General features: G+C 38.7%; 2 protein-coding genes across 7 annotated transcripts in view; one reads left to right on the forward strand and one right to left on the reverse strand.

Moving 5' to 3' along the window:
• Positions 1 to 1,231: 1,231 nt before the first annotated feature.
• PMCH (pro-melanin concentrating hormone) lies at positions 1,232 to 3,287 on the forward strand. The gene is made up of 3 exons (XM_029597569.1): positions 1,232 to 1,471; positions 1,929 to 2,130; positions 3,238 to 3,287. The coding sequence occupies exons 1-3, from the start codon at positions 1,232 to 1,234 to the stop codon at positions 3,285 to 3,287; spliced, it is 492 nt and encodes a 163-aa protein (XP_029453429.1).
• Positions 3,288 to 3,452: 165 nt separating this feature from the next.
• The window catches only part of PARPBP (PARP1 binding protein), a 106,465-nt gene continuing 85,961 nt past the window's right edge, over positions 3,453 to 23,956 (reverse strand). For 4 of the 6 annotated variants that reach the window (XM_029599693.1, XM_029599692.1, XM_029599695.1 and 1 more), the window contains 3 exons: positions 20,811 to 20,892; positions 12,921 to 13,059; positions 3,453 to 4,026 (listed from right to left, as the gene is read on the reverse strand). In XM_029599693.1, coding sequence (XP_029455553.1) covers positions 3,680 to 4,026; positions 12,921 to 13,059; positions 20,811 to 20,892 — 568 coding nt within the window. In that variant the 3' untranslated portion in view covers positions 3,453 to 3,679. Of the gene's footprint in view, positions 4,027 to 6,254; positions 6,326 to 12,535; positions 12,746 to 12,920; positions 13,060 to 20,810; positions 20,893 to 23,956 lie in introns of all 6 variants that reach the window. The other 2 variants (XR_003856407.1, XM_029599694.1) reach the window with 2 other exon arrangements.

Genomic DNA, 23,956 nt, shown 5'->3' on the forward strand with positions numbered 1-23,956 from the left:
CTTAGGTTATTAAATTGTACTTCAGGAACTTGGATTCTTTATTTTAGGGTCAAGGGATGAATATTTCCAGATATTGCAAAAACATCCCAGGAAAGAAGGGGGTTTCTTGCTTTGAGACAGGAGGCTATTGCTCTTGGGGTTTTTTTTAAAGTTTTGTTACCCCTGCCCATGTATTATCAAGACTGCCAATGAAGGTTGTTTTTTTTCCGCCAGATCAATTGAAAGTTGGTCCCCAATTGTGTCTGCCACAGCCCGTTGAGCCTAATGCTTATATTATTATAGAAGCTGCTCTCCCTGTTAAGCCTTTGCTTTTATCTTCCATTTGTTCTGCAAAATTTTCTTCTCTATTTCCCCGTTTATGTTCAGGATGGATAGTGTGGAATGTTACTATTCTGTTTCTTTTGTTTCTATTTTGAATCCCTGTGTTTCGTTATACGAGGGTGTATTTTTTTGTATAATTCATGGAAAACTTACAAAAAAAAAAAGTTGAACCTGCAAAGAAGGAACAAAAGTCATTCTGAGAGTGCAAAGATGAGATGAAATATAAAGACATAAGTAGGTGTGCAAGAATATGGGATGGGGATGCACAGAGGCAACATTTTAAGGGTGGTTCATTTATTGATTTTGTAGGTTGCCTCCATTCGTTTTGTTCATGCCAAATGAATATAAATTTTGCTTATTCAAAACCACAGGCATATCCATATAATGTCGTTAAGAAGATGCACCTTCAGATATACCTTTATTAAAATGAGCAATAAGCGCAACCCTCCTCGAAAAAAACTGTTTGAGCACTTTGTATCTTTAACATGTGTTAACAAGCTGATCTGAAAGTTTTAGTCTTTAAAAATAAAACTGATATTTTTTTCTTCCCACCACCTCACAAATAAAACGTGGTTACAATTGCTTTCAAATGCAAAGCTGAATTCCATTTGAAGGAAAACACAAAAAGTTGAGATTAGGACCTCCTGGGGATATGGCTAGCATCCGGTCCATTCAAAAGCTGCACTCTCCTCAGTACTGAGACATCACTACCTCACCCTCTTCAGAACACAAATCGTCATGAACGAAAAATTAAGCCTCTTCAGCAGCTATATAAAAAGGAGAGGAAGTCTTTCAGAGCCCATTACTTTGCAAGGAAAAAAAAAATCTTTAAAATAAAAGAAAAACACACACACAGCTAGAACTTGGCTGCTTTCTATGCAAAAATAGTGAATAACTGAAAAGTTGAATAATGATTCTCTCATCCTATCCATTAATACTAACACTGTCTCTGATTTCTCAAGGCGTTTTACTTTCAGTGGCAAAGTCTATTAGGAAAGTGGAGAGTGATGACATGTTGCTAGACACATTCAGTCTGGGGAAAGCTCTTCGCAACGGAGAAGCAATGGAGAAGTCCGTGGCTACACCAATGGAACATTACAAGACGGAGGAGAGCAACTTTCTGAATGCAGAGGAAGAACGAATCCAGAAGGTAAACTGAGCATTGGAGCTTTGTTTTGAGTTTTTTCAACCCCCCGCAGCGGATGTTTAAAAAGGGTATGAAAAAGTGCAAGCAACAGGGAGAGCAATAAGCTACTTTTCTTCTTGCTTTTTCTCCTAATGGTGCAACAAGGCAGCATATAAAGCAAATCAATAAGTTCAGTGGAAATTTTCTGGTTGAAAGCCTAAGAGGCACAGATTTAAGTCTCCACTTAAACCTTCCTCAGGTTTCCAATTGGGAGTGAAAACCTGAGGAAGGCTTGCAGGCACAGAGGTGACACTCTCAAACCTTCACTAATAGGTGCCACAAAGAGGAAAAAGTAAAATATTCCACTGAAAAAAAAAAAATTGTAGCACACATCTGTGATCTCAACCTTTTCATGCCTCATGCATTTTAGTCACCATGAAGAAAGCCACAATTGTCTTGCCTTTTTTTTTTAAACCAACAGAATGTAGGTCCTAAACGCAGTTTCCATGATGGTTTGCCGCTAAACCTTGCTGTGAAACAATTACCTTTCCTGGCACTGAAAGGGTCTGTGGTTTTCCCATCCGACGCCGAAGCTCAGAGCAATGAGCCAGTGGATGAAAGAAGAGACACTGGGGATGAAGAAAATGCTGCTAAGTTTCCCATTGGAAGGAGAGATTTTGACAGTAAGTAGTTATCTGGATTCATCAGAATATTCATTGAATATTTCATCAATAATCATATTAAAGCAATTGTAGCAGCAGTACTTTAATATTTTAATGTAACCCAACCTGAAAAGTAATAAACTAAAATTTGTATAGTGCTATATCTATTTCTAGTGTTTAGCCTATAAAATAGAATATATGAAAGCAGAGAGAGACTGACCAATTGGCTCATCCTGTCTATCCAGTTATTTCTGTCCATAGAAGCATGTCTGCTTGTAGGATATTGCTCCTTAATCAATCTAGTTTGGGTTTTTTTTTTTTGTTTTTTTTTTAATTTTTCTCTAGTTTTCTGCCATCCTGGGAAGATAGGCATACAAGATCCAATACTTAATCCAACACCCAATCACACCTCTCTTCCCCTCCCCTCCCCCCCAACCCACCCTACTCTGTTCCTAGTGAGACTGTTCAGTTGGCCTTCTAGATATCCCCAGCCATCACCAACCTGCTAGCACTAACCTGGTTGGTTTCTAGGGAGTTGTAGCCTGCTGGTACAGATTTGGCTATCACATGACTGCAGTATCACTAGGTTGCGATTTCTTTATCTGCTCATTTTTTTTTCCTCATCACTTCTCCAGAGCAGTGTTTTCCAATCTTTCCTGGAGGAGCCTCAGCCAGTCAGGATATCCACAATGAATATGCATGAGATAAATTTGCATGCATTACCTCCGTTGCATACAGATTTATCTCATGCATATGTATTGTGGATATCCAGAGAGCCCGACTGGCTGGGGATCCTCCAGGTCTGGTTTGAGAACCACTGCTCTAGAGTGAATGAAGGGTGGGTTGTTTGCAATACCACAACCTCTCAAGCCCTGATAGTGCCACTGGAATATAACAGGAAATAAGGACCATTTCATTTCTAGTATAATCCCAGTCTTTTCTTTCACTTCTTTGCCATTAGAGATCCTCTGCTCTTATACCATGCTTTCTTGAACTCTCCATAACCTCCACTAGAAGCCCATTTCATTCTACTACATGAAAGTGAACCATTGGTTTTCTTTTTAATTACTGTATAATATGTTACAACCTCCATCTATTTTAAACTCTTGACATTTTTTCCTCCTTCAGTGCTTCGGTGCATGTTGGGAAGAGTTTATCGACCATGTTGGCAAATATGACACCAATATGCCTGTCTCGTGTTCTCTGAAGATTGTCTGCTTTGACTACCATGAATATAAATACTTGAAGATTTGTTGGTTTTATTATATATATAAAGCTGATATATTATACCTTACTGTATGAAATCATGAGTCACTGGAAGCTGAAAAATTATGTACCTTTATTAAAAGTACATTCTGCACCCATCCAGACTTGTATGAAATTCAAGATCTCAGATTCAGAATAGGGGCAAACCCTTTAGAACCTATGACTCTAAAACACAATGCAAGAAATTCAACATTGGACTCCAATAACATAAAAAAAAAATCATTCATTTCAGTGTTCACAGCACTAATACTAAAGGTATACACATTAAAAAAAAAAAAAAAAAAAAAAAAAAAGACGCGGCTGTTTATAGCCTGAAAAATGTAGTTAACTTTGCCTGGCCAGCAATCAAATTATTTTTGACTGATGACCTGCTGCCCTTCCTCGTTGCAGCTGGTTTGCTGTCCCATTTATTCTGAGGATTCTTTGATGCTTCCAGCCACTTTATGGTTTTCTGAGGTGGTTCATTCTCAGTAATACTGTCTATGGTTTCACCATTCAAATCCACCTGTTTTCTCTTTGAATTCCTGCTTTCTGACTGTTTGCTCGATTTTCCTGTTCCTTTTTCATGAACACTTCCTCTCTTGTGTACATTTCCAGAACCTAATCCAAGAGCTCGTCTTGAGTTTGCATTTTCTGTTGTATGTGATGAAACTGTTTTGGGGGCAGGAGGAAAGGGGAGAGGAAAAAAAAAAAAAAAAAAGAATTTGGTACTATAGCAAAGTCCAATTAAAATTGGATATACTTTTTGATTAAAGGAACATAAAGCAGAGTCAAAATAGCATTTCTATAGCTACAATAAAGTGCTTAATACCTAAGCAAGGCTCTAATATCTTCTAGTGAAGCCATTAAATACCACAATCAATCTCTAGGAGTCATATACATTAATTAAAAAAAATTAAAGCTTAGCAAGCAGCTTTGCTAATTGTTGATTTCATTCCTAAAGCGGCATTCCGATCATACAGATCCACTTAAATTAGAGCACAAACAGCATAACTGCAAATTCAAAAGGAGGGATTTTCCCCTCCCATTAAAAATGCAACAAAAATTTTTGGAGAATAAAGACGACCTTGGCTACAGCACTAAGAGCAAACAAATGTGTTAGTATTTTAAAATATAAAATAAAGCATACAACACACAGTATTCTGCTCTCTTTGGGCTTATGGAGTACATCTAGAGGTTCCCAAACCTGTCCTGGAGGACACCCAGCTATGAAAGCCAGACTTTCATGAAATCCACAATGAATATGCATGAGATAAATTTGCATGCACCACCTCCATAGCATGCAGATGTTCTCATGCATACTCAGTTTGCACATCCTGAAAACCTGACTGGCTGGGGGCTCCCCAGGACAGGTTTGGGAACCTCCGAGTTAGTCTATAAAAGGTGCCATTAATGTGCATTGCCAATTCTAAGCAAGCTAAAATATCCTGCCACCTTAAGCACTGCTTTAGAATTAAAATGCAGTTATGCAACTCTCTCTAGCTAGTCAGATGTGAAGCAGAAAGTCATCCGCTTCCACAGCAGCCATCGACCCAAACTATAACAGTTTATAGTGGAACCTCACACCAATTGGGAAAAGGGCAAGAAAAAAAAATCACGAAGAATGACACTGTCAAAATATATGGTAGAGCTCAGCACCTGAACAAGATTACCTGCAGAGGCAGTAGCATCTTCAATGGAGGCATTAAGAGTAGATTAGATAAACATCTGGGATCATTTATGTATATTCGATCCTGCCTTAAGGCAAGAGGACAGCCAAGCCTTTGGTATTTTTTTGAGCCCTAAGCTTCTACAGTTTTATGAAAAAGTGTGGCCTCTGCGGGAATTAAAGCAGCAGTACTATATACCTACAGCCCTTCGTTTTCAGTTTTTTATTTTATATTTCCTCAGAATTTTTAATGTCATAACAAAAAAAACTCTGAAAAAGTCATTACACAGGTAAGCCTGTATAGTCTATTTCCTTCCAGCTCATTCAATTTTGTGAACTGCTACTCTTCAAAAAAAAAAAAAAAAAAATGTGTCCCCAATTCAGGCACTGTCAATTTAACGTTTTTCAAGAAACCCCTTTAATGCTTCCTACTCTATGACCTCCAAGCTTTCCATCTCAGTCTGGCACACATTTTGCTTTGTATCTTGGTTTCTGCTGATGTAAGATAAAACGTGCTCTAAACAATCAGTTAAAACGAGAGCTTCTTCCTTTTGCAAACAATTCTACTTAGGACTGGTAGGTCTAAAAACTCAAGACCATTTTAAGGCCTGATGTACACTGATAGTACTGCTCAGGTACCAAGTCAGTGTTATAAAACATGAAGACTGGTGGCACTCTATAGCCCTTGACCTGGGTAATTTTCAAATTAATCCCTCAAATCAAGTACAGGATTTAGCTATACAGTTAGATGCAACCCTCTCAATGAAAATGCACATCAGTAAATTAACCAAGACAGGTTACGCCAAGTTACATATTCTATAACGGTTGAACCCATTAACACTTGCAGACTTCCATACTGTACTGCAAACTCTAATCTTCTCAAACCTTGACTACTGCAACTTCCTACTGCTAGGTCTTCCTGCAAGTCACTTAAAACCTCTACAACTATTGCAAAATGCTGCAGCATGACTATTACTTGGATATAGGAAATATGATCACATTACACCAGTGCTGATATCCCTGAATTGGTTACCAGTACAATCCAGAATCTACTATGAAGTATTAATGATAATATTCAACATCATTCACAACACTGGCTTATTAGGAGTGATACTACAACCTTACAATCCACAATACGGTGCACACATCTGACGCAAATAAGAGATCGAGTGTTTTCCATAGCAGGAAACAAAGCTCTGGAATTCTCTGCCTGAGGCAATGCATATCTTACCAGAAAGAAAGTGTTTCAAAAAGAAGTGACTGTTCAGGAATATATATGATTTATCTTAGAGACATCAGAATCTAGAGAACCACAAAAACAAGAAGGACAAAAGATATTAACCTTGAATATATAAATCAAGTGATAGAGTACAAGATCTTCAAAACAACTGAATAACTAAGACTTGAAACCATAACCTTGTTACTTTAATATCTGAATTCTATACCTTTTGTTCTAGTTCAATTTTAATATATACTAGAAAATAGGATTCGATAGATTTGCTAGATAAATGCCTGCCTTTACATGCTACCTCTGTAACTATATTTGTCTGTAAACTATGCTATAACTGTCATTTTTAAACCATTGTGATCTATAAATGGAACCACTGTATTAAGTCTCAATGACAAAGTCCACTACATCAGCTTCAGTTATAAAAGTGCCATTTTCTAATGTGTGCTGTTGCAGATTAACCCTTCTGGAAGTCAATGTTATGTTTAAGATTTTAATCACTAACTGTCCAAACTTCAAGGATATGTTCCTTAACAGCAAGCCTCAAGATTGTGTGGAATATGCAGAATATTCAACATGGAGGATGGGAACAAAACTGAAGTCCGGAAATTTTTTTTTTTTTTTTTTTTAAACAAGAGATTGCAATTGAGAGATTCATAGTGCAAAGAGAATCAGATTTTCCTTTGCTTTGAAGGACAATTCCATAGTATCAAGGAGATCAAAGGTCTCACATATGTAAGCAGATCAGTCTGTTTCACATAGGCACCCTATTAAAGTATTATGAAGACCAGTGCCATTTGAAAAGACGTTGGCCGTAGAGGCAAAAACTCACAGTAAAAACATTTTTTTTTTTATTAACACTTTTATTGCTGAAATAAACATTACAAACAAGATAGCAATTTCAATCACGACAGCAAGTTATCTGATAAGCAATGAAATGCAATACAACATCAGGTGAATGGAAAACCTTTAGTACCCCCCCCCCCCCCCCGCATGCTATATACTGTTAGCACATCTCTGAACGAAGCTCCAACTAACTCCGGCAGCGTGTCAAAAACCAAAGTGGATGTACAAATAGAGAGATGTATTCCAAAAACTATACTTGAAAAGTCAGCGGTCTCCAGCATATATAAGGGTCCCAAACTTGATTAAATTTGGCAAGACGATGATGTTTCAGTGCAGTTAAACGATATAGGGTACAGGCCTTGTCCAAGCGTAGTAGAAGTTCAGCCGACGTGGGTGGATAAGCTCGCTTCCAATGGTAAGCAATCTCCATTTTGGTAGCCGTGCAAATCTGGTGCATTAACGTTTGGGCCGCTGTGGTAAGAGAAGGGTCCGGAAAGAATAAGAGCGCCTGTGCCGCAGATAGAAGGCAAGGTGTTTTAAGTAGGTCAGACAATAACTGGGAAACATAAGACCATAAAGGTTTGATGAGTTCACAATCCCACCAAACATGCAAAAAGGTTCCAACGTGCCGACAATTACGCCAACAAAGAGGATCTACTCTGGGGTAATAGCGATGGAGTCTGGCGGGAGTCAGATGCCACCTATACAATAGCTTGTAATTAGCTTCAATTATCCTAGCAGAGACATTACCACGAGAAATAGTTGAAAATATAGTTGTCCAGTCTTCTTCGGAAACAGAAATCTGTAGGTCAGCCTCCCAGGCAGCCATATGAGTATGTTTACTGAACGGCTGCACAGCCAGTAGATGGCAGATTTTAGAGATGAGGCCCCCAGTATGTTTTTGGTTATCACAATATCCTTCAAACATGGAGCGGGTGGGAGCCAATAATCCCTTTTTTTGAGCATTTAGTAGGAAGTGACGTAGCTGCATATAAGGCAAGAACTCCGCAGAAGTAAACTGATAGGACTTCTGTAACGTGGAGAAAGATAGAAGAGCGTCCCTTTGAAGAACATGGTGAACACAGGAGATGCCCTTGGATTTCCATAGCGCATATCCTTTAGTAGGAAGCCCTGCAGGAAATAAGTTGTTGTGGAATAAAAAAGTGAGAGAGTGATAGGCATAGTTGCCCACAAGCTTGGGTTTCCACTGTTTCCACACATTGTAGGTCTGTCGAGTGCATGGCGATAACTTAATGTTTGTACGCCATGTGGATGCAGGCTGCCAAAGAAGGGAGGCTAATGGTACCGGGTTTGTCCATGCTTGTTCTAGCGTGACCCACGGTTTGATTGAGGTCGAGCTGTGCCAATCAATTATAGGACGAAGTTGTGCAGCGGCGTAGTAGCGAGGCAAATTAGGAAGGCCCAAGCCACCCAGTGATTTGGGCTGGTAAAGGATTTTTTGTGCCACCCAAGGCGGGCGGTGTCTCCATAGAAAGCGCAGCAGCTTGCGTTGCCAGTGAAGCAAAATGGAGCGTCCCACCATGGTAGGTAGAGTCTGGAAGAGATAAAGAAACCCCGGGAGAATGTTCATCTTAATAGTAGCCAGGCGTCCAATCCAGGTGAGGGGGAGTGCAGTCCATAGTGCGAGGTCCACATCCAGTTTTTTAAGTAAAGGAACATAATTAAGTTGGAACAGCTCTGATATATTATGACTAAGATATACCCCTAGATACTTAAGTTTATGCTTGGCCCACCGGAAAGCATGTCTTTCTTTCAAGAGATCAACCAGTAAAAACGTTTTTAAATATATCCGAAGCAGAAAGCCTGTGAGGGAGTCAGTTGGACCGTTAGATGATCGAGGGGTTAAAGGGGCACTTAGAGAAGATAAGGCAATCGCGGAAAGATTAAATGATTTCTTTTCTTCGGTGTTTACTGAAGAGGATGTTGGGGAGATACCCGTACTGGAGATGGTTTTCATGGGTAATGATTCAGATGAACTGAATCAAATCACGGTGAACCTAAAAGATGTGGTAGACCTGATTGACAAACTTAAGGGTAGTAAATCACCTGGACCGGATGGTATACACCCTAGAGTTCTGAAGGAACTAAAAAAATGAAATTTCAGGCCTATCAGTAAAAATTTGTAACCAGTCATTAAAATCATTCATAGTACCTGAAGACTGGAGGATAGCTAATGTAACCCCCATATTTAAAAAGGGCTCCAGGGGCGATCCAGGAAACTACAGACCGGTTAGCCTGACTTCAGTGCCAGGAAAAATAGTGGAAAGTATTCTAAACATCAAAATCACAGAACATATAGAATGACATGGTTTAATGGAACAAAGTCAGCATGGCTTTACCCAAGGCAAGTCTTGCCTAACAAATCTGCTTCACTTTTTTGAAGGAGTTAATAAACATGTAGTTAAAGGTGAACCTGTAGATATAGTGTACTTGTTTTCAGAAGGCATTTGCAAAGTTCCTCATGAGAGGCTTCTAGGAAAAATAAAAAAAGTCATGGGATAGGTTGAGATATCCTTTCGTGGATTACAAACTGGCTAAAAGACAGGAAACAGAGAATAGGATTAAATGGACAATTTTCTCAGTGGAAAGGTGTGGGCAGTGGAGTGCCTCAGGGATCTGTATTGGGACCCTTACTTTTCAATATATTTATAAATGATCTGGAAAGAAATACGCCAAGTGAGGTAATCAAATTTGCAGATGATACAAAATTGTTCAGAGTAGTTAAATCACAAGCAGAATGTGATAAATTGCAGGAAGATCTTGTGAGGCTGGAAAATTGGGCATCAAAATGGCAGATGAAATTTAATGTGGATAAGTGCAAAGTGATGCATATAGGGAAAAATAACCCATGCTATAGTTACACAATGTTAGGTTCCATATTAGGTGCTACTACCCAAGAAAGATCTAGGCGTCATAGTGGATAACACATTGAAATTGGTTCAGTGTGCTGCGGCAGTCAAAAAAGCAAACAGAATGTTGGGAATTATTAGGAAGGGAATGGTGAATAAAACGGAAAATCTCATAATGTCTCTGTATCGCTCCATGGTGAGACCGCACCTTGAATACTGTGTACAATTCTGGTCGCCGCATCTCAAAAAAGATATAATTGCGATGGAGAAGGTACAGAGAAGGGCGACCAACATGATAAAGGGAAAGGAACAGCTCCCCTATGAGGAAAGACTAAAGAGGGTAGGACTTTTCAGCTTGGAGAAGAGACGGCTGAGGGGGGATATGATAGAGGTGTTTAAAATCATGAGAGGTCTAGAACGGGTAGATGTGAATCTGTTTTTTACTCTTTCGGATAATAGAAAGACTAGTGGGCACTCCATGAAGTTAGCATGTAGCACATTTAAAACTAATCGGAGAAAGTTCTTCACTCAATGCACAATTAAACTCTGGAATTTGTTGCCAGAAGATGTGGTTAGTGCAGTTCGTATAGCTGTGTTTAAAAAAGGATTGGATAAGTTCTTGGAGAAGAAGTCCATTACCTGCTATTAATTAAGTTGACTTAGATAATAACCACTGCTATTACTTGCAACAGTAACATGGAAGAGACTTAGTTTTTGGGTACTTGCCAGGTTCTTATGGCCTGGATTGGTCACTGTTGGAAACAGGATGCTGGGCTTGATGGACCCTTGATCTGACCCAGTATGACATGTTCTTATCCCAATCTGCAAGGGATAGTATCCTGAAGCAGATTATACCTGTATTGTTCCAAACAGGAAAACTGCCAACCATGTTTTCGTGAAAAAACATTCAAATACTTTTAGCTCAGCTAGATTTAAAAAAAGAAAAAAAAAAGGCACCACAAACATTTGGGTACTTTCACTTTTGAGGCAGGGAGTCAAACTACAGAATGGGTGAAGAGAATTGGTAAACATTTAATATTAGAAAAAACAAACACGTTTATGAGTTCCCCCTGAATACTAATAACCAAACTCCTCGAAGTGTAACTTGTCTATATGGCTGTCTCTGGTATCAGATGCTGTGAAAATGCTGTGTAATTCACATACATATGATCATATACCATCAAATGATTCGCTTATGTGAGTCATGAATATTTTTTTTAATTTCTCTTTTGCAAATAATTAATTATGAAGGAATTGTACTCTCTCCTTCCGACCTTCACCAAGGAGCCATTAAAAAATGAATGTCCAAACCACTTATCTTGTGACGTCCACCTTATGTATGCCATCTTGAGCACAGCGAATTGAATGACATGAAACACCTTGAGCTCTCCACGGCCCCTGATGCAGACAGGATCAGTCAAAACGCTAGCAGTGTCAGGCAGTATCCTTTAAGGGAACAACATCAGGGGCCTGTATGTGCATGGCATAGCCAACTGATTGGGAAAGTGAAGTCTGATTTTCACCGGAGCAACAGAAGGATTGTTAATGAACTTCACAAGCTAAGTGGCGTACACCACAATGTATGATACTGGATACAGCCATATAAGCAAGTTACCCCTTTGAGTTGTTTGCTGGTTAAACAGTTAATACTGACAATTTACTATGGCTTGAGAAAAAGGACTGTAGTTTAATATATAAAATAAAAAATGAAGTTAAAAAGACAGGAAAAAAAAAAAAGAAAACACATACACATCTTGACAGTTTACGTTATTACATATTTAGTTTAATGGACTGGTCTCTTAAACTAGTCTAATTTAAAACTCTCTCAACTTAAATTTGGGAAAGCAAAATATCCAAGCAATCTGCGACGTAAAAAAACTATATAAATACAAGCTTAGACAAAGGACCAAATAAAACAAAAAAATTACAAAAATCAGGATATATTGGTAAAGGATAATTGCTTACATAATTGAATTCAAATTACTTTTATGGCATTACTAAGGCTCATTTGACAAGCTACGTGAGTTAATGGATGCTTTCTAAGCTTAGTGCAGCAATGATTCTTCTTTTAGCAAGCACAGGGGATATCTTCCAGTATTCACAGTATATGTAAACAGTATATCTTCGGGTACCCTTCAATAACAGCCAAATAGCATTCAAGACCAATATAGAGGCTGCTGAATCTCATTTACAATTCAATGCACTAAAATTTTCACATTAAAAAAAAAAAAAAAGAAAATCCGCCCATGGCAAGACTTGAGTTAGAAAAGCACCACGGTCTCATCTCATACTTCAAGATATACAGTGAGAAGCTCTTGAGGAAGTGTAGTAGATTGAGAAACCTTCAAGCATCAACAAAAAAAAAAAAAAAAAAAAAAGGTAGTATATGAGCTTCAGACCACGCAGGTCCCTCCCTTTCAAATACTAATGTGAGAGTTTGCAAAGCAGTAAATACAGCACCTTGTACCAGCAAAGAAGAGGTGCTAGCCCATTTCCACCATTCCACAGATTGACATGGAAGATGAAACCAAAAAGATAGAGAAGGGAAAGCGGTTTCCATGAACAAACCTGACAAGTCATTCTCTTTTCCTTTGCATTGGTAAGCCTCAGGCAGGTCTTGAAAAATGTATACCTATGTCCCAAAGGGATGGTTGGTGCCATCGCCATCTTCTACTGCTGCATTTTGTCTAGAATGACCTTCCAGTGTCTTTGCCTCCCGAAAGTTCTTTCCATATCCAATTCTCTTTGCTCAAGAATACTTGCCATTCAATAATCGCACTAACAGGACAGAATGGCTATTTTAGGTTATATTTTACCATATCACTTTGTACAGTAACTTTTGTATGTAAAGTGTGATTATAAAACTGCTTGTGGCATAAATCCTAAAATGTGCACACTAACAACGCTTCAAAATCTTCATGGGAAAATCTGTTTTGGTCTTTAAGCATGTTACCTGCAGCAGGTTCATCATCAAAGCAAAGCACGGACACCAGTTTTGATGCTGAATGACAAGCAGAAACTCGGCTCAAATTGGGAAAATGTTCCTCTTTATATGTACAGGCAAACTGGGAACGAATCAAATTCTGCTTCATCTATGAAAACAAAAATAGGAAGTGTTATTTTCATCTTAAAATACAGAACATTCCCCATTCCTAAATACAAGGTTGAACTGAAGCAATTTCTAGATAACAACTGTCCAGTGCCAGCTCCCTACCTGAACAGCAGGGCTGGGCAGAAGGCTACAGTTCAATCCTTGGGTCCAGCTAGAAAGAGGAGGAGGAAGAGGATGGGTCTTCTAGACATTGCTTAATAGTGACACCTACTGGCTGTAACTGGACTGCATATTTTTGATCATGGTCTCTGGCTCCTGGCCAAGGTCCGTCAACAGCAATATTGGATTTAAAAAAAAATGATAATAAAATAGGAAGAAATAACCTAGGTAGCTCTGAATAAATGCTCATGGCCACATAGTGCAATTGAAGCTGGTTCCAATTGAGCTGAAAGTTCATAGGAGGAGGAACATAAGAACATAAGACTTGCCATTCTAGATCTGACTAAGGGTCCATCAAGCCCAGTATCCTGTTTCCAACAGTGGCCAAGTCAAGTCACAAGTCCCGGGCAGGATCCCAGGAGGTAGACAGATTCCAAGCTACTTATCCCAAGAATAAGCAGTTGATATCTGCTACTTCACCTTAAGAATTAATTATGGACTTTCCTCCAGAAAATTGTCCAAACTAATTTTAATCGCAGTTACACTAATAGTTTTCAGCAAATCCTCTGGCAATGAATGTGTTGAGTAAAAAAAAAAAAGTATTTTCTTAGTTTTAAATGTATTACCTAGTCTTTGTACTTTTTGAAACAGTAAACTGATTAATGTTATTTGCTCCATTCCACTCATTTTATAAAACTATCATATCTCATCTTTCCTCAGCCATCTCTTCTTCAAGCTGGAGTCCTAACCTCTTTAGTCTGTCATCATAGGAGGATTGCTCCATCCTAGTTATTTTGGTCGCCCTTCTCTTTTCCTTTTCTAATTCTGCTATAACATTTTTGAGATCTGGTGACCAGAATGGCAAACAAGAGTCAAGATGAGGTTGTACCATGGAGTGATACAGAGGTATTATTTATATTCTCTGTTTTATTCCCCATTCTTTTCCTAATAATTCTCAGCATTCTATTTGCTTTCTTAGCTGCTGTATACTGAGCAGAAGATTTCAATGTATTTTCAACAAGGACAACCTAGATCAGTTTCCTGAGTGGTGACTCTTAATGTGGAACCTTGCATTGTTTTAGCTATAATTTGGGTTACTCTTCCCTAAGTGTATCACTTTGCACTTGTCTACATAAATTTCATTGCCATTTGTATGCCCAGATCACCTTGCAATTTCTCACAACCCTCTTGGAGATTTAACAACTTTGAATAATTTTGTGTCAGCGGCAGATTTGATTATTTCACTTGATCCCATTTCCAGGTCATTTATAAACATATTAAAAAGCAGTGGGTCCCAGATCAGATCCCTGGGGCACGGCACTATTCAGCTTTCTCCATGGGAAAATTAACCATTTAAGCCCCACTCTCTGTTTTCTATCTTTTAACTAGTGGGCAATCCACAATAGGACACTGCCCCCATCCCATGGGTTGATGAGCATGTAACGTTCCCATACTTAAACCACCAAGCTCTGTACTCCACCCTCCATGTCCTTTACCAACTTCTCAGCCCTGTTCCAACGTCTGCCCTCCATGGGGTGAATTTTCAAAGAGATACTTGCGAAAGAGGACTGTATTTGCATACATGCTATTTTATAATCAGATATAATGCATGCATTTTTTTTTATTTTTTTTTTACTTTCGCATGCACATCTATACACTTAAAAGGGCGATCTAGGGGCATTCCAGGATGCAGCAAAAAGTTATGGACATACAGTGATACCTCGGTTCTCGAACATAATTCGTTCCAGGAGGACGGTTGAGAACCAAATTGTTCGAGAACCGAAGCAATGAAACCCAATAGGAAATAATGGAAACTGGATTAATTCGTTCCAAGCCCCAGAAAATGCCTATTTACTGGCCTAATTTGTATATAATATGTATGTCTGCATTACCACTTCTGGCTTTCTTTGGACCCATGTCTAAGGGTTAAATTCAGTGTAAAGCGTGACTCTCTCTCTGCACTCACACTGATGACGCAAGCAAGGCGCGCTGGGCCGAATGAACACCATTCGGCTCAACTCGGCTCATCTCGGAAGTTCGAGTTCCAAATATTTGTTCGGATTCCAAGACAAAAGTTTCTCGAATCTCCTGGTCGAATACCGATTTGGTCGAAAGTCAAGGCGTTCGAGAACCGAGGTATCACTGTAAGTTCTATTTTATAAGAGTCTGCCGCGAGTACATGTGGGAAATTCTTCCCCCATTTTTACATATGCTAATTATTTTGTACAATTCATATCAGATGGTATTAAGTGTTAATTATTGGCTGCATGGGAGGTCTGTGTGAACAGGAGGAAGCAGAGGCTGAAGAACTAAGAGGGTCTCGACCTGGTGGAGGAATCAGAAAACCCGGGACTTCAATTACACGCACAAGCTTTAAGATATACAACTTAAGTGCACAAATCAGGATTTTACATGAGCAAGGAGAAATTACTACTTACCTGATAATTCCTTTTTCTTTAGTGAAGACAGGTTAATCCACACCAGTGGGTTATGCACCTCTACCAGCAGACAGAGATGGAGCAAAGCTGACAACACGGTACATATAGGGAGCCCAAAATCAAGGACTGTCCGATAAGTGTCCAAAATATAAGCGCACAATACACTGTCCAGGTAGGTGCCCACCTGAGCACCCAGCCAGATACCCACCTGGGCGCGCAAACATGAACCGATGTCAGACACTTTCGCAGCAGACTTGTGCGCAGAAAAGCACACGAACACCGCCGCGGCCTACCACATGGCGTCTAAGCAAAGCCTGAGAGCGAGCTCTATCCAAAAGACTGCTCAACCCGCCAAGCTGCCACAACTCCTCAAGCCCCTCGGAGGCAGGAACGGACACTGAGTCTCAGAGACCAGAAGGAGAAATGGAAACCCCTTTTTTTTTTTTTTTACACTCTACCTGATTTGAGCCCATCCTGGCTGAGTATAGTCTGTCTCCAGCTACGGAGGGAGAGGGCAAAGGCCTGTACTGCCACGTTCGGCTTCCTGCACCCACTAAGCCTCTCAGCTGTTTCTCTCTCTTCAGTTAAGTCCATGCCAGAAAACCAGCTACCAGACCTTGTCACTCTTCTGAAGGAGAGATCTGCAGATATCACCTCAGAAAAACCTCGACTGAGGGAAGAACCATAAGGTATCACCACAGAAGAGCAGGGTGAATGAATTTCCTTCTTTTCTCCTTTTATTTTCTTTTTTTTTTTTAAGCAATCCCCAGGAGAGAGGAGCACGTCCACCATCTGCTAGAGATGGAGAATACTGGTGGGCTGAAGTTGATGTAGGGGTCTATATACCGTGACGTCAGCGTGGCTCCATCTCCATCTGCAGGTAGAGGTGCATAACCCAGTGGTGTGGATTAATCTGTCTCAATGCTAAGAAAGTCATATTTCTTTTTCACATGTAAAATAAAACATGTGCATGTTTCTAAAATAGGTAGGAAAAGCATGCATGTTCAATACATTGAAATATGCTTTCAATGCCATGCAGAAATTTGCACGCAAGTATATATGCATGTATGTTGGGGTGGACATTAATGGATGTAATTTTCAATGGAGTTACATATGTAAATGTAATATACTACTGTAGTAAATTTAAAAATCCATTTACATGCAGAAAGTGAACTTACACGTGAATATTCTATGGACAATTCTATGGCATATATTGTAACAATTTTCAAAAGCCCACTTACACAAGTTAAAGTGCATTTACATGTATAAAACCCAAACTGTGTAAGTGCTTCTTAAAATCAGGCCCAATGTGCATACGTGATAGCTGCAGGTTATAAAATACTATAGTAGTTCTCTGCATGCCATATACACGCATATATGGGGCCATGCAAAGTTGTTTGAATGCTAGCCTCCCTGTGTGTGACCCAAGCAGGCACTTTCCCCAGTTTGCTCCTGCTCATTTCTGAACTTGTATTTTACTTTTAAAAAAAAATGAAGGAAGTTTTGTTAGAACATATTGAAATCTCATTTCTAAAAAGGAGAGAAGTAGAGGAAATGTGTAAAAAAAAAAGAAAAAACCAGCTGACATGCAGCGGCATTCTCAGTTGACAAAAATGCTGTGTTACACCATAACTCAATAGGATATTTATTATTTTCTTGACAATAGAAGAGAGAAGAATATTTGGGGTAACCAAAGAGCTACCTACAAAACATGTATACAAATATTAGCTGTTTCTTATTTACAAATATGAATCTGTCCATATAAGATTGGCCAATGGTCTGGAATAACAATAGATCATCTTTGTCCAACCAATCACACTTATGTTTAAATATGAAGCAGCCATGTAAATTAGAAAAACAGTTACAAAAGGGTCTGGTTTACACATGCAAAACCTATTATGGAGAAATGGGCATTTTCCTGCCAAAAGTATTTCATAAATTATGAAATTCTGACTATATGAGCTGACCAAGTACAACAAAACGATACAATTCAAACAACTGAAAATAACAAATCAAGTTGTGTTTTGAGCCTGTTTCAACAAATTACTATAAGCTGATCAGTGTGATCCCTATGAAAAGAGGTAAACAATGGTTGTAATAGTCAACATTTTTTGAAACTATTGTGCTACAAGTTTTTGGTAATGCCACCCCATCTTTATAAAAGGTAGACTGGCACACAGGCATATCTTGGGAATATAACAATTTTCTGCAAGGTTTAGCCAGTTAGGCCCAAGCCCTTGAAAAAAAAGTCCTCTCTGAGTGGTTACATATAACTGCCTATGTTCACAAGGCAGTGATATTTAGCCACTCAAAAGTAGATGTTCCTGGAGTTGTAAATGCTTTTTCTTCTTCTTTTGGTGGTGGTGGTTGGGGGGAGGGGAGAGTATTCACAGCTAGTTGGCTAAAATAACAAGACTATCTCCATATGGAGGAATAGAAGGGTTAAATCTAGCTAGCTAGGGTGCAGCTGGAACTTCACCTAAATCTATCTAGTTAAACTGCCGCAGTACGGCTTACTAGGAAAATTTGTTCCCATGTTTTGGATAATATATTTTTCAGGTAATAGACTTCTCCTCCAAGAACTTATCCAATCCTTTTTTAAACACAGCTATACTAACTGCACTAATCACATCCTCTGGCAACAGATTCCAGAGTTTAATTGTGCGTTGAGTAAAAAAGAACTTTCTCCGATTAATTTTAAATGTGCCCCATGCTAACTTCATGGAGTGCCCCCTAGTCTTTCTACTATCCGAAAGAGTAAATAACCGATTCATATCTACTCGTTCTAGACCCAAGTACAATATCACAAAGCTCTGTATTCAAAACATTCAAAGGTACCTTAAAAACCTAAGAGCATTAAGCACATGTACCGGGTGTTGCATAACCTTTGCCTCCCCCATTGCAGCAACAACCAGTAATCTGATAGAAACATGCAATATACCATTTTAATCAGCACTCAAAATGGAATTAAACATATAATAGTTGGTGTGCCCACTGTTAGTTTGCAAAATGAATTTAAAACTAGTGGGGTATGAGAACACAGATAAAATCGGCAACATTTTCCAAATTTAATAAATACCAATTTCAAATTTCAATGCAAAGTTTCAGTGGAATAACATCCCTGACCATTTTCCTTCAACATTAAACTCTCCAACTCATCCTATGGCACCTATATATTCGGCAACGTTCAAGTCTGGAGAGTTCCCTGGCCAAATGTCGTTACTTCAAAAATCAATGCCATTTTATTTAAGCAGCTTTTGTGTGGAGTTGGCTCGCATGCATGGCGCCTTATGGACAAAAGTAGTTTTGCCTATTACCAAAATGTTTTCCAGATCTCTCAAAAACGGGATAACATTTTCAGCTACAACCGTATGCCGAAAGTAGGCATCATTCCTCACGTTCTTTTGATTACGCACAATATTTCTTCACTGTGATCAATGTAAGCAAGAGTTCTGACAATTTGGTGATAATGTTGCTTGTTGCTAATTTCTTTCAAAGCTTTTGACCAAACGTCATCATTTTAAAAATTGGTTTTTGAACTCACCAAATGAAAAAGTCTTCAGAAGGCACCAAATAAAGGAAATCCTTTTCATCCCAATTTTGTAACCAATTCACCAAAGCCAAAGCCTGTCTTGGATAAGGGTTTCAGTTTTCAAGGATTTTTAAATATGAAATGCCTAGATACTAGCCCTAACTCAATAACAAACTGTTGTTTCTATCAACTTTTTCCCTCCTCTCACCCAAAATCGTTCGTGCCACCTAGCAACAGCTTTTTTTCTGTTTGTTGCTGGAATTTTCAATAATATTTTGGCTTTCTGGAAACAATTTTTGCGTCAACCGTCATCAAATTCCGTAAAACACTCATCAGCAGTCTTGCCTCATGTCCTGTGAACCCAGCTTTCACTTTGACCTCATTTTTCAACAATCCATTTTTCATAATAAAGGTTGTTCCAGCATCATGCGCTTCATGGTCAATCTGATGTTTTTTGCTATTGTACATTCCGGCCATAAATAATAAATGTAAGTAATGTGTAAGGTACTGTTAAATTCCAAACAGAATGGCCTACAAAATGGTACAAAAATTATTTTAGTGGGTAATTCACAGTGGGGTGCTGGGGGAGGGGGGGCGGGGGAGAAAGAGGTGATAACTTATGGAATACTAGATATATCCAGTGTCTTACCCATGATCCCTTCAGACTACTCCAGCAAACAACATTTATTTTAGAGAGCTAGAGCGAGCTAGGGCTAGCAACAGCAAATAATTCTCTTTGGAATGGATTATACAGAAACATTTGACTGGAACTAGTCAACAAACATTAGCCAGCTCCTTTTTTCTTGTAAGCTTTACATCAAATACTGCAAAACTAAAAATGTTTGAGTAGGGAAAAATGTTCTAAATGGCCCATTAAAACATTCAGTTGTGATTCAATGTTTTAATTACCCGATCACTGCAGCCTCATTAAAAGCAGTTCATTGCATGACCAGAAATAACATTTTTTAAACAGTTTACGGTATATCCTAGTTTAATATTTAAAACTAAACTACAAAAAAAAAAAAAAAAAAAGTAACCCATTTCCTTTAAGAACTTAAAATTCAAGATAATATTGGTCAGTTTCCAGTTTTACTCCTCCTGAGCACTTCATTCTTGATCTACCCAGACGATGCAGACTATGCCTGTAAAACCTCAGGCAAGAACTCCATGACCGGTCAGTCTAACCTGATTATGATCACAATATGAAGAGTAAGAAAAAACTTGAAAGATATCATGGAACACTCCCATCCATAATGCTAACACAAACTCCCTCAGCCCCATTACAAAGCTGCTCCAAAATCAAATACACCAACACAATCTAACTAGAATACTGGGCTTGATGAATGTTTGGTATGACCCAGTACAGCAAATCTTATATTCTTAGAAACAATTCCACTGCATGCCGTCACTATTCTTTCCAGGAAATGTCTGCCATATAAACTGTCTAGATCTAATTAGCATGTAAAATCAAAGACTGCATGATATGCTATCAGCATGTCAGCTTATTCATGTGGCAAGTACTGCCATGTTATCAAAATGCAATGAGAATCAATAAATATAACAATATCCCTGTGTTTTGTTTTTTTTTAATAAGTTCTATGATCCCACAGCTCAAAACGTTAGCACAAGTACTCATCTGTTATTAAATTTATTTTAGGATACCTTAACTTCTCTTTTTTCCAGAGATTTTTTAACACGTTCTTTCAAGGATTTAGGAGATGATCCAGTGGATTGCTCTGGAGATCTAGAATTGGGGAAAAAAAAAAAAAAAAAACACAAAAGAGCAATTTGTGATTTTTTCCACCACAAAAATGGTAATCAGTTGTTTAAATAATTTTAAGCTCCCATCCTTTTTAGCTTTTTTATTTTTATTTTTTTAATTTGAAGAGTGATCAGAGTTGCTTACCTGTAACAGGTGTTCTCCTAGGACAACAGGATGTTAGTCCTCACATAAGGGTGACATCATCAGATGGAGCCCAGCACAGAAAACTTTTGTCAAAGTTTCTAGAATTTTGACTAGGAAAACTGAGCATGCCACTATCCATGTGTCCACGTGGGGTTGCTCGTCAGTCTCGTAATATAGAATTACGAAAAAAATAAAATAAAGGGGTTGATGAGAATGAGAGTGTACGCATCCTTTAGATCCAGAGTGTACATCCCCTTCTGGATGAAGGGAAGGGGTCTGTAATGGACATAGTCTGGGGGCATTGGCGAAAGCCATCGGAAAAAACAAATGGCAGCAGTCGATGGCCAGTGGCCACTGGGAGACAGCACAGTCAGAAATCAACCGCCAGGAACGTATACATTTACCATGACGCCTGTTAACTAGGGCTGGGAGATCGAGGGACACAGAACAAAGAACCAAGAAAAAAATGTTTATTTCATGGAAGCAGTTTTCCTGCAAAAAAAAAAAAAAAAACGCACGAGCTCCACATCTGCGAGACGAACCCTCTGCGGAAAATAAGAGACTGAAGATGGACCCCACTTGGAAGTGTTCCTAGTCAAAGTTCTAGAAACTTTAACAATTTTCATGCTGGGCTCCATAGATTGAGGTCACCCATATGCGAGGACTACCATCCTGCTTGTCCTAGGAGAATTACAAAAATGGATTACAGGTTAAGTAAGGATGACTACTTACTGCAAGACAAAGTGCTACATTTAACTTTAAAAAAGGGAGATTACGATAAAATGAGAAAAAAAAAATACCTAAAAAAGGGTAGCTGCCAAGGCTAAAAGTTTGCATGAGACAGGAACTCGGTATTTTAAAGCAATCTTGAAAGCCCAAATAAAACTGTCTTCCCTGTATTAAAAAAAAAAAGTTGAAGGAAGGCCAGCCAGCAAGCAAGGTTTAATGGTGAGGTCAAAAAGGCAATTAAAGGGCATCTTTCAAACAAATGGAAAGCAAATACAAATGAGAAAAATAGGGAAAAGGATAAGCATTGGCAAGTTAGATAAAAAGCAATAATAAGACAGAGAAAGAAATAATTTGAAAAGAAGCTTGCCATAGAGGGGGAAAAAAAAAGTTTAACTATATTCGAAGCAAAAAGCCCATGAGGGAGTCAGTCGGTCTATTAGATGACTACGAGGTAAACAGAGTGCTTGGGAAGGGCAGAACTAAAGGAATTCTTTGCCTTGGTCTTTACAGAGGAGGATATTGAGGGCAGAACTACACCCAAGGTATTCTTTGATGGTGATGATGCTGAGCAACTAAAGCAAATCACTGTGGAACTGGAAGATGTAACAGAACACACCGACAAAATAAAAAAGTGTAACAAGTCACCAGGACCAGAGTCTCAAAGAAATCAGTATAAAATTTAAAATCTGTTGCTAGTTATCTGTAACATCTTGTTTAAAATAGATACAGTACCTGAAGACTGGAGGAAGGCCGATGTAATTTGAATTAAAAAAACAAAACAAAAAACCATGCCAGGTGTGATCTGGGAAACTACAGACCCATTAGCCTGGTAAGAAGCTAATCTTAAACAAAATTGCTGGCCAAATGGATTAGAACTGGCTTAATGGGGGAAGAATCAATATTGTTTTAGCAAACGGAAGTCTTGCTTTACAAAGCTAATAAATGTTTTTGAAGGTGTAAACATGCGGACAAAGGCGAACTGATCAATACAGTGTATGTCAAACGCCTTCTGAAAATGCACAAAGTCCTTCAAGAGAAACTGCTCAGGAAATAAAAGTCATGGAATAGGAGACAGTGTCGGATTGTGAATTGGTATCCATTTAAAAGACAAGGCTGAAAATGGTCAATTTTCCAAATGGAGAAATGTCAGTAGTGGAATGCCCAGGGCTCTGTGTTTACCATTCATAAATGATCTGGAAAAGGGAGCAATGAGTGAGGTGCTCAAATCTGCAGATGACAAAAAATGATTCAAAATTGTTAAAACACCACAGCAGATTGGGAGGAATTACAACAGGACCTTGTGAGATTAGGAGAGACTGAGTATCTAGATGGCCAATGGAATTTAATGTGGACAAATGCTAAGTGATGTACATAAGGAAAAATAATCCCAACTAAATAAATAAATAAATAAATAAATATACACTTGGTTCCCTATTAGCCATCACCATTCAGAAAATAGAGGACTTCGAGTCCTTATGTACAATATGTTGACATCCTCAATTCAGTGTGGGGCAGCATTCAAAAAAACAAATAGAATGTTAGGAATAGTGAATAAAATGGAGAATATTATGCTTCTGCGTCGTTCCATGGAGCAACCAAAACTTCATTATTGTGTGAGGTTCTGGTTACTCCATCTAAAGACAGTGGAACCAGAAAAAGATGCAGAGAGAGGTAACAAAAAAAAAATAATAATAAAGGATGGAATGGCTCCCTTATGCAAGGCTAAAAAGACCGGAGTTCTTCAGCTTAGAACATAACTGCCATGCTGGGTCAGACCAAGGGTCCATCAAGCCCAGCATCCTGTTTCCAACAGAGGCCAAACCAGGCCACAAGAACCTGGCAATTACCCAAACACTAAGATCATCCCATGCTACTGATGCAATTAATAGCAGTGGCTATTCCCTAAGTAAACTTGATTAGTAGCCATTAATGGACTTCTCCTCCAAGAACTTATCCTAACCTTTTTTTGAACCCAGCTACACTAACTGCACTAACCACATCCTCTGGCAACAAATTCCAGAGCTTTACTATGTGCTGAGTGAAAAAGAATTTTCTCTGATTAGTCTTAAATCTGCTTGGAAAAGACAAGTGAGAGAGGATAGGACAAGAGTTTATAAAATGAATAGAATGGGTAAATAGGGCACAGTTATTTACCCTTTTAAATACTAAAGCA

The sequence above is a fragment of the Rhinatrema bivittatum genome, chromosome 4 (genome assembly GCF_901001135.1).
Source record: "Rhinatrema bivittatum chromosome 4, aRhiBiv1.1, whole genome shotgun sequence".
NCBI lineage: Eukaryota > Metazoa > Chordata > Amphibia > Gymnophiona > Rhinatrematidae > Rhinatrema > Rhinatrema bivittatum.